Here is a 16,230-nt window from a genome sequence, read left to right as displayed (position 1 = left end):
AGAATGAATTTGGAAGTTTTCCTTCCCTTTCAGTTTTTTGGAATAGTTTGAGAAGAGTTAACACCTCTTCTTTATTTTTTTTAAAGATTTTATTTATATATTTGTCACAGAGAGAGAGAAAGAGAGAGAGAGAGAGCACGAGCAGCGGGAGCAGCAGAGGCAGAGGGAGAAGCAGGTCCCCCGCTGAGCAGGGAGCCCAATGTGGGGCTCGATCCCAGGACTCTGGGATCATGACCTGAGCTGAAGGCAGATGCTTAATGACTGAGCCACCCAGGCGCCCCAACACCTCTTCTATAAATGTTTGGCAGAATTCGCTGGTGACACCATCTGGCCCTGGACTTCTGTGTGTAGGGAGTTTTCTGATTATTGATTCAATTTCTTTGCTGGTTATTGGTCTGTTCAAGTTTTCTATTTTTTCCTGTTTCAGTTTTGGTAGTTTATGTGTTTTTAGGAATTTATCCATTTCTTCCAGGTTCTCCAATTTGTTGGCATATAGTTTTTCATAATATTCTCTTATAATTGTTTGTATTTCTCTGTTGTTGGTTACTTCTCTTCTCTCATTTGATTTTATTTATTTGGGTCCTTTCTCTTTTTAATAAGTCTGATTAGAGGTTTATCAATTTTATTAATATATTCAAAGAACCGGCTCCTGGTTTCATTGACCGTTCTATTGTGTTTTTAAATTTTCTATATAATTTAATTTTGCTCTAGTCTTTGTTATTTCCTTCCTTCTGCTGGTTTTAGGTTTTGTTGTTCTTTTTTTAGCTCCTTTAGGTAAGGTTGTTTAGATTTTTCTCACTTCTTAAGGTAGGCCTGTATTGTAATATACTTCTCTCTTAGGACTGCTTCTGCTGTATCCCAAAGGTTTTAGACTGTTGTGTTTTCCTTTTCATTTATTTCCATGTATTTTTAAAAATTTCTTCTTTCTTTTCCTGGTTGACCCATTCATTGTTTAGTAGCATGTTATTTAACCTCTATGTATTTGTGGTCTTTCCAAATTTTTTCTTGTGGTTGACTTCAAGTTTCATAGCCTTGCGATGAGAAAAGATGCACGATATGATCTCATCAGTACTGGTTGAGGCCTGATCTGTGACCTAGATCTGTTCTGTACATGATCTGTTCTGGAGAACATCCAACGTGCATGTGAAAGGAATGTGTATTCTGCTGCTTTGGGATGGAATGTTCTGAATATATCTGTTAAGTCCATCTTGTCCAGTGTGTCATTCATATCCATTGTTTCCTTGTTGATTTTCTGCTTAGATGATCTGTTCACTGATGTAAGTGGGATGTTAAGGTCCCCTACTATTGTTGTATTATTATCAGTGAGTTCCTTTATGTTTATTATGAATTGTTCTATATATTCGGGTGCTCCCATGTTGGGTGCATAAATATTTACAATTTTAAGATATTCATGTTGGATTTTCCCCTTTTGATATATTATGATATAGTGCCCTTCTCGTCTCTTGTTACAGTTTATTTTAAAGTCTACTCTGTCCAATATAAGCATTGCTACTCTGGCTTTCTTTTGATCTCCATTTGCATGATAAATGTTTCTCCATCCCCTCACTTTCTAATCTGCAGGTGCCTTTAGGTCTAAAATGAGTCTCTTGTAGGCAGCATATAGTTGGATCTCGTTTTTTTTTAAATCCATTCTAACACTCTGTCTTCTGATTGGAGTGTTTAGTCCATTTACATTCAGAGTAATTATTGATAGATATGTATTTAGTGCCATTTTATTACTTGTTTTGCCATTGTTTCTGGAGATTTTCTCTGTTCCTTTCTTGTGTTTGTGACTTTTGGTCTTTCCTTTCCACTCAAAGAGTCCCCCTTTAGTATTTCTTGCAGGGCTGGTTTAGTGGTCATGAACTCCTTTAGTTTTTGTTGGTCCGGAAACTCTTTCTCTCCTTCTATTCTGAATGACAGACTTGCTGGAGAGAGGATTCTTGGCTGCAGATTTTTCCCATTCACCATTTGAATACATCATGCCACTCCCTTCTGGCTTGCCAAGTTTCTGTTGAGAAATCTCCAGCTAGCCTTATGGGTCTTCCCTTGTAAGTTAAGGACTCCTTTTGTCTTGCTGCTTTAAAGATTTTTTTCTTTATCACTATATTTTGCAAATTTAATTACAATATGTCTTGGTGTGGGCCTGCTTTTGTTGGTTTTGATGGGAGTTCTCTGTGCCTCTGGATCTAGATGTCTGTTTCCTTCCCCAGATTAGGGAAGTTTTCAGCTATTATTTCCTGAAATAAATTTTCTGTCCCCTTCTCTCTCTCTTCTTCTGGCATGCCTACAATATGAATGTTATTACATTTGATGGAGTTACTGAATTCCCTAAGTGTATTCTCATGTTCAGCTTCCTCTCTTTTGTTCAGCTTCATTATTTTCTGTTATTTTGTTCTCTACATCATTTACTCATTTCTCTTCTTTTCCAGCTTTGTGTTCATTGCATCAAGCCTATTTCCATTCTCAGTTACTGCATTTTTTCTGATTCTTTTTTATTTCTCTTATCTCTGTGGTAAGGGCCTCCCTGAAGGCTTCCATTCTTTTCTCAGGCTCAGTTAGTACCCTTATGATTTTTGCTTTAAATTCTCCATCAGGCATGTTACTTCTGTTTCACTTAGATCTCTGGCCATGACCTTATCTTGTTCTTTTATTTGGGATGAATTCCTCCGTCTTGGTATTTTGTCTAAATCTCTGGCTTCTTCTGTCTGTTAGGAAAGCCCATATGTTTCCTGCTCCTGAGAATAAAGAAGTCATATAGTGTCCAGGGTTTGGTGCTTCAGGATGTGTCTCTGGTATGTGTTGCATGCATCTGCTGTCATGTTTTGGTTGCTCTATCCTTCAGGCCAGGCATCTGCAGAGGCTCTCCTTGCCTGAAGTGGGCAGTGTTTGGTCCTTGGCCATGATGTGGCACATTTTAACTAGTTTTAACTAATGCTCTTGTCTGGTTGTCAAATGAGACCTGACACCATTTCCAGCAGAACTGAAGCCCTGCTGAACTCTCTGGTCAGGTGACGTGGGGTGGGCAGGTTTTTCTGCTGGTCTTCCGGGCACAGGACCTGCCATGCTGGGACTGAGGCAAGCCTGACTGAGAAGGGCAGTCCCGCAAGAACACAGGGGAGAGGGGGCTTGGTGTAAGCATGTTTGGCAGCCAGTGTGGGCAATGTGTTGCTTCCCACAGGTGGTTTTGTGTTTATGGTGAGGGGCAGGGGAAGGAAATGGTGCCAAACAACTCCTTTGTCCCCATAGAGGCATCTCTCTGAACTCTGCCTCTCAGGAACATGCTCCAGGAACTGCAAATAATCTCCCCTCTGTGTGCCCCAAGTGCCCTTCGGATTGTTGTTTCCACAGAATCTGTCCCCCGGTTGTTTGCCTGCCTTCTATCCAGGAGAAGGGCAGTGCCCTCATGGCTCCATCCCAGCCAAGCCTGCTGATCTTTAAAACTCCAGTCCTTAAGCCCTGCTGGTTGCAAGAACTCACGAAAGTAAGCCCTTCTCATTTTCCCAGCCAATGGCTTTGAGGAAACATTCTCCTTGTGCATTCTAATGTGCTCCTCCCTCTCCCCCCCGCCCTCTCTCCTCTCTCTTCAACCACAGCTCTCTCCCTTTGGCAGCACCCCATGATCTGTTTCTCCCCTAAAGCATGTCTACATACTTCCTACCTTCTTTGATGTGGCTTCTTCTGCCCCTTAGTTGTGCAGTTTGTTCTGTCAGTCTTCAGGTTGATTTCTGGGGTATTCAGAATGATTTGAATAGTTATCTAGTTGTGTTTGTGGGACAAGACAAGCTTAGGGTCCTCCTACTCAGCCACCATCATCTCAAACTTTTCTATATAATTGTGTATCTTTTAAAGAAGTTGAGAGGAAATTACATATTTACATTTTGTAATATTAATCTTATAATTTACCATTTCTGGTGGTCTTCATTTGTTCCTGTGGATTTGAGTTACCATTTGGTATTATTTCCTTAATTCAATATTGCTTTGTTCCCACACACTTACTTAATTCTGTCATTATCAAATACATTACACTTTTATATGCTATAGCCCCAGTGATACAATTATACTATTTTATACAATTGATTTTTAGATCAGTTAAGAAAGAAGGGATATGTAATTATATTGCATTTTATAATTATTTTTACCACTGTTTTTTCTCTATTTTTATCTTTTTTTTAATTTATAAAAAATTCATTTTTAAAAAAATTATATTAGTTTCAGGTATACAATATCATGATTCAACAAGTCTATATGTTTCCCAGGGCTCATCAAGTTAAGTGTACTCTTCTTAAAAAATTTTTTTACCTATTTTTTTAAAGTAAGCTCTATGCCCAACATGGGACTTCAACTCATGACCCTGAGATCAACAGTCCTATGTTCTATTTACTGAGTCAGCCAGGTGCCCCAAGTTAAGTGTACTTTTAATCCCCTTTATCTATTTCACCCATTCCCACTCCCAACCAACCTCCCCTCTGACAACCACCAGTTTGTTCTCTGTATTTAAGAGTCTGCTTTTTCATTTTGTCTCTTGTTTCTTCATTCGTTTTTTAAGTTCCACATATGAGTGAAATTATATGGTATTTGTCTTTCACAAGTAGTTTTTTTTTTTTTTTTTTTTGGTATGGATTCCAATTACTATCTGGGGTCACCTGATTCCAATATGAAAAACTTCTTTTAATAATTCTTATGCAGTAGGTCTACCAGCAACAAATTTTCAGGTTTTATTTATCTGAGAATGTCTTCATTTCACTTCATTTCTGATAGTTTTGTTGGATAAAAGGTTCTTTGTTGACAGGTTCTTCTTTGAATAATACATCATTCCACTTCCTTTGGGTCTCCATTTTTTTTTCTGAAGAGAAGTCAGTTAATAACTTTATTTGGGTTCCCTTGTACATGACAAGTCATTTTTCTCATATTGCTCTCAAGATGTTCTGTTTATTTTTGGCTTTTTAATATTTTTACTATGATGTTTCTGGGTGTGGATCTCTATTTATCCTACTTGGAGATCATTGAGCTTCTTTGATGTATAGATCAATGTTTTTTTATCAGATTTGAGATGTATTCAGCCACGATTTCTTTGAATATATTTTCTCTCCTTACTCTCCTTTGGATACTCTCATTACACATGAGTTGATGCTCTAAATTGTGTCCTACATTTCTCTTGGGTTCTATTCATTTTTATTATCTTTTCCTTTTGTTCTTCAGATTGCATAATCTCTGTTGATCTATCTTCAAGTATGTTGATTCTTTCTCCTGCCAGCTCAAATATGTTCAGCCTCTCTAGTGAAATTTTCAAAAATAGCACCAGCATTTTTCACAGAACCAGAACAAACAATCCTAATATTCGTATGGAACCACAAAAGACCCCGAATAGCCAAAGAAATCCTGAAAAAGAAAAGCAAAGCTGGAGGCAGCATGATTCCAGATTTCAAGCTACATTACAAATAATCTGTAGTCATGAAAACAGTATGGTACTGGCACAAAAACAGACACATAGATCAATGGAATAGAATAGAAAACCCAGAAATGGAACCACAACTATATGGTCAACTAATCTTCAACAGAACAGGAATGAATATCCAATGGAAAAAAAGACAGTCTCTTCAACAAATGGTGTTGGGAAAACTGGACGGCAACATGCAGAAGAATGAAACTGAACCACTTTCTTACACTATACACAAAAATAAATTCAAAATGGATGAAAGAGCTAAATGTGAGACAGGAAACCATCAAAATCCTAGAGGAGAACACAGGCAGCCACCTCTTTGACCTTGGCCATAGTAATTTCTTACAAGACACATTGTTGGAGGCAAGGGAAACAAAAGCAAAAATGAACTATTGGGACTTCCTCAAGATAAAAAGCTTCTGCACAGCGAGGAAAAAATTAAAAAAATTAAAAGGTAACAGGGGCATCTGGGTGGCTCAGTCACTTAAGCGCCTGCCTTCAGCTCAGGTCATGGTCCCAGGGTCCTGGGATTGAGCTCTGCATTGGGCTCCCTGCTCAGCAGGGGAGTCTGCTTTTCCCTCTGTCCCTGCTCATGTTCTCTCTCTCACTCTCTCTCTCAAATAAATATATAAAATCTTAAAAAAAAAAACCCTAAAAGGCAACATATGGAATGGCAGAAGATATTTGCAATTGACTTATCTGATAAAGGGTTAGTATTTTGTATGGATAGAGGTTTCTATGATTTGTTTTGCATAACTGACCACCCCAACCTGTACCTACACAGGTGGGATAAAGAATGTTATTTGTGACACTTGTGCTGCGTAAGTGACCTTGGGAGCCTGATTAGTTGACATTAGCTGGCTTCTAGGTCAGAATTGGCCCTTCTGGTCTGGATGCCAAGAGCTATAAATTTTGCCTTACATCCCCTCCAGCTCCAGGCTGGGCTGCCGCCCCCGCCCCAGTGGAATCTGGGAGGGGAGGCAAGCACACCTAGCCCAGGATCCTTGAATATGTAAAGATATGATAATATAGGACTGCAGCTTGCTCCAAATTGCACACAAGCAAACAACTGTTTAACTTCAGACCCCATCACTTGCCATGTCATTTGACCTATAAATATGGCCCTTATGGGGACGGTCAGTTGGAAGTCCCACCTGAGGGGAGGACTCTCCGTCCAGGCCTCTCAATCAGGTCTCCGGCCTGGCTATCTCCAAGGGGCTTCCCCAGCTAATGAGACTGGATGTTGTAAGTACCCAATTTGATGTAACTCTGTCTTATTCTCCTTTTCTGCTTAGTATTGCCCTCATCTATGTGTAGATTTCCCTTTTCTTCTTTCTGTTTCTATTAAGATTTTTATAATATCAATAAAGTATTTTTTCCCCTTTGAAACTAAGAGTATGGCTGCCGTGAATCTTTTCTTTAGAACAGTTAGTATCCATAATCTGTAAAGAATTTATCAAACTCAACACCCAAAAAACAAATTAATCCAGTTAAGAAGTGGGCTGAAGACACAAATAGACATTTTTCCAAAGAAGACATCCAGATGGCCAACAGACACATGAAAAGATACTCAACATCACCTATCATCAGGGAAATACAAATCAAAACCACAATGAGATACCACCTCACACTGGTCAGAATGGCTAAAATTAGTAAGTCAGGAAACAACAGATGTTAGTGAGGATGTGGAGAAAGGAGAACACTTGTACACTGTTGGTGGGAATGCAGACTGGTGCAGCCACTCTGGAAAAGAGTATGCAGGTTCCTCCAAAAGTTAAAAATAGAACTACCTGATGATCCAGAAATTGCACCACCAGGTATTTGCCCAAAGGATATAAAAATACAGATTTAAGGGGCGCCTGGGTGGCTCAGTTGTTAAGCGTCTGCCTTCGGCTCAGGTCATGATCCCGGGGTCCTGGGATCGAGACCCGCATCGGGCTCCCTGCTCCGCAGGAAGCCTGCTTCTCCCTCTCCCACTCCCCCTGCTTGTGTTCCCTCTCTCCCTGTATCTCTCTCTGTCAAGTAAATAAATAAAAAAAAAACAGATTCAAAGGGGTACATATACCCTGATGTTTATAGCAGCATTATCAACAATAGCCAAACTATGGAAAGAACCCAAATGTCCATCAACTGATGAATGGATAAAGAAGATGTGGTGTATATATACACAATGGAATATTACTCAGCCATCAAAAAAGAATGAAATCTTGCGATTTGCAATGATGTGGATGGAGCTAGAGTGTACTATATGCTAAGCGAAATAAGTCAGTCAGAGAAAGACGAATACCATATGATTTCACTCGTATGTGTTATTTAAGAAACAAAACAGATGAACATGTGGCAAGGGAAAAAAAAGAGAGAAGGAAGCAAACCATAAGAGACTCTTAACAACAGAGAACAAACTGAGGTTTGATGGAGGGAGGTGGTTGGGGGATGCATTAAATGGGTGATATGTATTAAGGAGGGCACTTGTTATGATGAGCACTGGGTGTTATATGTAAGTGATAAATTACTAAATTCTTTTCTGAAACCAGTATTACACTATAGGTTAACTAACTAGAATTGAAATAAAAATTTGGAAAAAAAATAAGTTACTATACTTTTCAACTCCAAAATCTCCATTTGGTTCATTTTTATCTCTTTTTTTTTATTATTATGTTATGTTAATCACCATACATTACATCATTAGTTTTTGATGTAGTGTTCCATGATTCATTGTTTGCATATAACACCCAGTGATCCATGCAGAACGTGCCCTCCTTAATACCCATCACCAGGTTAACTCATCCCCCCACCCCCTCCCCCCTAGAACCCTCAGTTTGTTTTTCAGAGTCCATAGTCTCTCAAGGTTCGTCTCCTCCTCCGATTCCCCCCCCTCATTCTTCCCCTCCTGCTATCTTCTTCTTTTTTTTTTTTTTTTTTAACATATAATGTATTATTTGTTTCAGAGGTACAGGTCTGTCATCTCTTTATTGATATTCTCTATTTGATGAAATACTTTCATCATATTTTCCTTTACTTTGTTAAGCATGGTATCCTTTAGATTTTTGGACATTTTTATAGTAACTGCTTTGAAGTCTTTGTCTCCTAAATTCAACATAATGGTTCCTCTCAAAGGCAGTTTCTGTTACCTGCTTTTTTGTGTGTGTTGACTCAGACTTTCCTGTTTCTTTGCATGTGTCATACGTCTTTGTTGCAAACTAGATTTTGCGGATAATATGTTGTAGAAACTCTACAGATATGTCGATACCCTCCTATATGGGGCTTGTTTATGTTTACTTGCTATTTGTTTAGTGACTTGGCTGGACAATTTCAATGAACTCTATTTTTCCCACAGTATGCAGCCTCTGATGCTGTTCCTTGGAGGATGTAGCCTTGGGCATACACACTGTCACCTAAGGAAGATCACAGTTTTTGTTTTAGTCTTCTGTGGTCTATTAAGTGTCTGCCTCTGTTGGTATCATACTCAGCTGTTAACCTCCACCAATTGCCAGCTGATTGTATATTGCCCTGAAGTAAAAATTGTTCCACGGTCTCATCCAGTTAAATTCAAGACCCATTTCAGGATTTTGAGGCCAGCCTTTGACACTTGTTCTAACCCTAGGATAACTGTTTTTAGCTGTCTCTGTCCCTGATTCTTTGCTAAAACTTCTAGCTAGTCTATGGGTTAGTGTGTTGCTCTAATTGAGCATCAGACGCCTCATAATTTCTTAGAACAAAAATCTTCACTGTTTTTCAGAGCGCCCTTAGACTTGAACTTTCCCACAGTCAGTTCCAAATAAAGTCAGTTTTCTTGAGAGGGACTATGGAGCTTTTCTGTTCACGTGGCCTGCCTTTCCTTCCATGCTACTAGCAAGGTGGGCCAGGCCTATTATTCTTGGACTGCTCTGCCTGGGGTTAAGCTCCATGAGTGGGACTGAGGAGTAGGAACGGAGTTCCAGACCTCTTAGTTATTCTTGGCTAGACCAGAGCTTCTGTAACACAGAGGTGGGGAGAATGAGAAATGCTGGCAACCTCTCGGGGAGAGATCATAGCCCTAAACCAGGAGCTAGGGGAAGAGGAAGCCTTATATTCTTGGCTACATCCATGCTCACTAGTGCTTGTGTCATGGTGAGCGGGGAGAGGGAGGGAGTAGGTTGTGGTCTAAATGCCACACTCTCACTGCTCTTACCAAGATTTAGATTTGCTTGAATAAATGTTTCTCTACTTGCCGTATGCCCTTAGGACAACGTCCAGTGACTAAATGGTCGGTTTTTTTAAAAATATATTTTCATAATTTATGGTTATTTTGCTGGGGGGGAGGGCAGTCAGCTTCTGTCTAAGCCTCTCTTTTAACCAAGGTTGAGATTTTTAAGAGTTCAAACATGTGCAGAGAATTGCTTCCATGAAAGATGAAAATTTTCCATAAAGATCTTTCATATGTTATCTACCGATTATCTCTCACATCTATCCTTTTCATCCTCAAGGCTACTGCCTTACATATGTTCTCCATCATTTCTTGCCTAAAGTATTTCACTAACCTCCTGACTAGTCCTCCAGCATAATTTTCTCTCCCATTCCATCTATCCTCCTGCAACTGAGCAAATCATCTGAAACTTTCTTGACTGTTTACCTTGAGTGGTTCTCTAATGACTATAGACTAAACTCCAAACTACCTAGCATGATTTACAGGCCCTTAAACAGGTAGCTCCAACTTTCTAGCTTCATCTTTTGGCATTTTTCCAGATCTGTCTTATACGCTAGCCATAGAAGATAACTAGTCTTACCCTGGTGGCCAGTATCTTTCCAATTTTTGTGCTGTAGCCATGCTATTCCCTTTCCTTCTCTGACTTGTGAAATTCTACTTATTCCTATTTATTCTGCAAAGGCCTGATCAAATTATTTTTTTAAATATTTTATTTATTTATTTATTTGAGAGAGAGAAAGAATGAGAGAGAGAGCACATGGGGGAGGAGGGCCAGAGGAAGAAGCAGACTCCCCACTGAGCAGGGAGCCTGATGTGGGGCTTGATCCCAGGACCCTGGAATCATGACCTGAGCCGAAGGCAGATGCTTAACCAACTGAGTCACCCAGGTGCCCGGCCTGATCAAATTATATCCATCTTTTTTTCCAAGCACCTACCAAAGTCAGCTTATTAAGGTGAAAATCAAATATTAAGTCAGAAATCAACAAATATTTGTTGAATGCGTATGTCTCATATAAGCCTCTTTAGTATATTTCTGCTTCCTTTCTGGACTCAAAATGAAAACCATAAGAAATATTTAGACAGTTTGCTTTGTAGGAAAACACTCCAGAGTTGGTACTAAAAGAATATTAGAAATGGAGTTATAGCTGCCTTCTATTTAAATGCATAAAACTTAAAAATATATTTACTCAGGGATGAACCTCCCCTCCAAAAGATGGGAGTATGTGGGTAGCTATGTTATAATTTTAATAAAAGGTAATTCAGGTTCTGGGCTGTGCACTGCAGAGGGAAAAAAAAGGAAGGCTTTATCACCAAATATTTATTTATGCAAGAAAAGGAGAACAAGAATATTCTGGGACAATTCTTATCCTGAATGCCCTTAGTACTTAGTTCTATAGCCAGATAGAAAGAGAGGGAAATTAGAATGTCAAAAATGTAGTATTCTGAGTACATTTTAATTACTCAGGAAGATCTGGAAAAGGTCCTGTTTAATTTACAAACTGAGTATAATCAGATTCATTGTCCTCCCCAAGTTAGGAGAAATGAAAGGGAATTATGTTGGTTCTTACACTTGCCTTTTTCAGGTAAAGCACCTAAAGCTAATAACAAAACCATCTGAAAAGGGTATATTATTCAATAATAAAAAAAATCAATATTTGAATTCTGATTCCTAAGTTAATTCCCTTAATATAATTTAGATGCCTTGTTTATAATATATACATAAAGAGTAGTATAAAGTAGGTGATTCAGTTATGTTAATACTTACTAAAGGCTGGTCAGTGCATAGCATGAGAACAAGCAATAAACCCTAGCCCTTCTTTCCCATGTCACCATCTCATGGTATCTGAGGCATAATGAAAGATAAAGATAAAAAATACCCACCTAAATAAAATCTACCCCAGATTTCTTGGTTCTCCATTCTTAAAAAAATTAATTAGTACCCCAGACTTGTTTTTCAAGGTAAAAGAATACTAACTAGACCTCAGAGAGTTGTTTCTCTGTAAAAAATTTGCAAAATATTATATTTCCGCTGTGTGTCTTTGAGGAACGTCAACAGCTATGTCGTTTTCCGGTCAACACCTTGGGAGAAGCCACACGTGCCAGAGCACGTGCTCCTCACTGCAGGGGCTCCCAGCCATTCTGTCCTGGTACTGACCTGAGGCAGTCATTTGCGCTAAGAACAGCAGGTACACGGAGGTAGCATCCAACTGCAGGTGTCCCCACTGGTCATCACCCACTACAGTGGCACAGGTTTTGGTATTGTACTTGGCGTGGAGGCTATCCTTGGTACTCTGACTATACTTGAAGGATTCTACTTTATGCACCTGAAGAAAACAAGAACAGTAAAGGAAGGCAATGCAGAAACTTCGTCCCATATGCCATCCTTCTGTAGTACTCTAACATGTATCACCGCATTTAGTTTTCAGGTGATGGTGAATATTTGAAGTACATTGTTACTTCTTCCCCCCCCCCACCCCCCGGCACTAAGGCAAGTAGGAAAGTCTGCTGTTGCTGTTTTTTTTTTTAATTTAAGCAATTCAATTATAAATTCATGCCAGTTAAAGCCAGCTATTTCCTACTCACTACCTCTCTTTTGCTCTTCAGATGGCTGTTTTGTCACACTGTAGATACAAACCGAGATGCAGAGGGGTTGAGTGTGAACAGCCTAGTAAGAGACAACTGAGTTGTAAAAAAGATTCCTTTGTTCCTGAAACAGAGGGAGGAATGTTGAGGGAAATTAGGATAAGGGGATCTATTTTGAAGGAATACTGAAAAGAGCTGGGGAGAGATACATGCAGTGGCAGAGAAAACGTATGAACGAAGGCTGAAACCAGAGGTCAGAAAGGAAACATCGTGCAAGGGACCAACTGAAAGACTTTGTTCCTGAAACTGAGGTTGGATTGTATGTGCATCTGATATGTGATAGAAACTACTATACCTTTAAATAAGGTTCATGAAGTTGGTGGCTTTAAACCTATTTGGTAAGGTGGAAAATAGAAAATACAATATTTAAAATACAAAAAGAAAAAAAGGAGCAGAGAAGGGGAAAAAAGAAATGATGGCAATGAGCTACCCCAGGCGAGAGAGCACTGATAAAGAAGTTCAGAAGTCTGGAGTTGATTTCTTTCTACTTTAGACTTGTTGGGTGCCTGTGGATAGTCACTTTATTAATCTGGGCCTCGACTGCTTCTTCTAATAAAATGTAATCTTGGTCTCAAGAAAGTCAGTTCAGATTCAATGTGTGCAGCATGTGTAAAGATCTCCTAGGATAAAAGCAAAACACTTTCTTTTCAGTAAAATACTTTTGAATGAAAAAAAACATAAACCCAAGAGATAAACCATAGGATGCTAAAAAAATTTGCAGTGTGTGTGACAAAACATTAATATCCATAATGTATAGCAACTCCTCAATTAGTCAAGAAAGAGACAGCCCAAAATAAAAATAGACAAAGGACTTAACAGGCAATTAACAGAGGAAATGCAAGTTTTCAATCTACACAGGAAAGGATGCTCAACTTCATTCAAGGTCAGGAAAATGCAAATTAATGCAAGCAGATATAAGTCTTTGGCACTAATCTCTAATCCTAAAATCTAAAATACTGCCACAAAAGTTCTTCCTCTTTAAGTTCTGTGCCAAAATTCACTCGGTGGCAACACTTGATTCAAATTGACATGGGGCTATTTGTAGTCTTTTCTTATTTCACTGAGTGTGAAAATGCATGTTTCTCTATGGAGAGATTAATGTTTTTGGTGATACGGTGCTGTTCTGGACCTGCTGAGAGCATAATATTCTAGTATCTGTGCTGTACTGAAAAATCTGAAAAAGTCTGAATTCCAAAATTTATCTGGTCCTAAGGGTTTCATATGAGGGCTTATAGGCCTGTATCATCTTTACTCAATGTACGTAATTGCGTGTACAATAATGATGAAGTCTACTAAAAAGGCATTTGTAGAGGGGAAAAAAAAGACTGGAAAGAAACATTTCAGTGGTAACTGGGTGGTGAGAACACGGGTGACATTTCCCTCCTCGATTCTACAAATTTTTCTAAAATTAGTGTCTACTATTTGTGAAATCGAAAGAATATAAGCTATGAACAATTCCTAAAGGGTAGAGACACTATTACAATGTGCTTTTATTACAGGGGGAGCTGTTAACAATGCCATACCTGTCTGATCATGCAGTGCAGCAGGCCCCTCATCAGCTTCACTACACTCTGCAGAAATAAATGGAAACAAGACTGTTATAAACACCCCTAGATGCAGGAACACTTACTCAGCAACTGCGGTTGGTACATGACCTTTTCAGAACAAGTAACCCTATCCAGGGTTCCTATTTACATGGCATTTACTTTATAGGCACACAGAAGAGCTAAACTGCAGCTAAAAGTGGAATCAAAAGCTGCAGTTGGTGCCTCCTTCAAGTCAAAAAAAAAAAAATCCAAGCTCCAACAGGTTTATATAAAACCAAGCCAACCATCCTGTTAGAGGACATTCTGCTTGGAGAAAAGACAGCTCAAAATTCCTAAAGCTATGAGGATATTTTATCATAGATCCTATGGCCTAGAGAAGCCAACATCATTTTCTTTTTTCTAAAGTAGCCAAGACTTATCTTCAGGAGTTCACAGAAATATTTATCTGTACATTTTCCTTAAAGAATAAATGAACTTCAATTCAGAATAAGTGTAAAGGGGAATTGTTAGTGCAACTCAACCTCTTTTCCATGAAAAAAAAGCTACAGCCATTCTTCATTATCAAATCAACACTCTTTCTCTTACTAGGGCTTGGCAATTTCTAACGCACTTAGTTTTCCAATCACATTCCAAAATTCTGATCACCAACTATATACTGTACTAGTTGGCATAACATAGTAATAATAATATATTTAATTATAATATGGTATAGTAATAATATGCTACACTAGTTATAGTAAATGACACTAGACGGGCCCATCAGCAGAGGCACGGGTAGGCAATATGTTTTGGAAAAACATAGCATCAAATGGCTTCTCCATTTCTTTAAGCTTTCCGTTTCACAGTCCAAAAGAAATACAACCAGGTTACTCCAAGGAATGCTAGCTCAGAGGTGGCTTCAGGACATCCCTGAAAACTAATCTGCTTGGGAGCCAGATCACTCTGTCATTCCTTCAAAACACTGAAGTGGGACTATAAGCAACAGGCATGATAAGGATAAGTATCTATTAAATTATGCTCCAAGTCTTTATGTAGTCTTTTATTGAGAAAAAATAAAAAGTGTTTCCTTGGGAGAGTTCCCTTTCTTAAGTAATTTCTGTCTACAAATGGTACCCTCCCCTTACAGAGCAAGGGAAGTGTGTATATATATATACACATATGTATGTATATATAGATAGATAGACAGAGAAAGCGAGAGAGAGCGAGAGAGAGCAGGCAGGCAGTATATGATCTCGTCACCTTTTAAAGCATGAAGCATTTATTATAAATAGTGAAACTGATTGCAACCCCTATAAGAAAAATCTCTATCACAAAAAAGGGGGGGGTCACCTGGGTGGCTCAGTCAGTTAAGCATCTGCCTTCAGCTCAGGTCATGATCCCAGGGTCCTGGGATCGAGACCTGCATCGGGCTCCCTGCTCAGCGGGGAGCCTGCTTCTCCCTCTCCCTCTGGCCACCCCCCCCCCCACCCGGCTTGTGCGCTCTCTCTCTCTCTCTCTCTGTCACGTAAATTAAAAAAAAAAATCTCTATCACTACTTTGACCCTAATGGAAGAGACCATCCTTTTAATATACCCTGTTAGAGAAAGCATTTAACACAGCCTCCTCTGTGGGGAACTTGATTCAATTCCGAACTATCTTCTACATGTCACCACATACTCACAGGTTTCTATCACATTCTTTCAACTTTCTTTACCATCAAGCCCTGTTACTGCCACCTACATTTTCTTTTCTTTTCTCTTTTTTTTTTTTTTTTTTTTGAGAGAGAGAGAGAGAATGACCACAAGAGCAGGGAGGGGGAGGGGCCACGGGAGAGGAAGAAAGAATCTTAAGCAGGTTCCACGCCCAGCACAGAGCCCTACAGGGGGCTCAATCTCATGATCCAATGCTGAGATCCTGACCTGAGGTGAAATCAAGAACTGGACTCGTAACTGACTGAGCCACCCAGGCACGCCTATGTTTTCTTTAACTTAAACAGCAAACGTGGGAATCATGGACCCAGTGGAGAATTCCTAATTCCACTTTTGTCCTCCTGGAATGGCCACTGCCAGTCATTTCTGTTCTCAAGTTCTAACTTCCAAGTCAGGATAAAATTAATAGAAAGCATGGGGATATAGGAATGAGGGAAACTATCTGTACTTGGTGTTCCCCCAAACTGGCCATTTTCTGTTTCAGTGTTCTAGTTAGCATTAATTATACATGTTCATTCATATAGTAGCACTTCTAACCACATCAAGTGCCACCATATCTATGTAAGTATTCATCTCTCTCTCTCGCTCTCCAGGTATATGTACAATCAGATGTTTGTTGGGCATCTAAAATATATAAAACACTCTACCAGACTCTGTGGAACATAAAGATAAGGGGGAGACAGAACACAAAAGTTAAAAAAAAGTAAACTACAAATATAGTCT

The 16,230-nt window shown here is 39.2% G+C and overlaps 1 protein-coding gene across 7 annotated transcripts in view; it reads right to left on the bottom strand.

Annotated features, from left to right (window-relative positions):
- The window catches only part of PHKA1 (phosphorylase kinase regulatory subunit alpha 1), a 142,130-nt gene that overhangs the window by 119,207 nt on the left and 6,693 nt on the right, over window positions 1-16,230 (bottom strand). For 5 of the 7 annotated variants that reach the window (XM_078064893.1, XM_078064894.1, XM_078064895.1 and 2 more), the window contains exons 3-4: window positions 13,796-13,843; window positions 11,785-11,953 (exon numbers count right to left, since the gene is read on the bottom strand). The exons of 1 other annotated variant lie outside the window; for it this stretch is intronic. In XM_078064893.1, coding sequence (XP_077921019.1) covers window positions 11,785-11,953; window positions 13,796-13,843 — 217 coding nt within the window. The remainder of the gene's footprint in view (window positions 1-11,784; window positions 11,954-13,795; window positions 13,844-16,230) is intronic. One more of the 7 variants, XM_078064898.1, reaches the window with a different exon arrangement.

This window comes from Halichoerus grypus, chromosome X (assembly GCF_964656455.1).
Source record: "Halichoerus grypus chromosome X, mHalGry1.hap1.1, whole genome shotgun sequence".
NCBI classification, from domain to species: domain Eukaryota; kingdom Metazoa; phylum Chordata; class Mammalia; order Carnivora; family Phocidae; genus Halichoerus; species Halichoerus grypus.
Note: the sequence above shows the minus strand (reverse complement) of the source record. Positions and strands in the feature narration are given on the sequence as shown.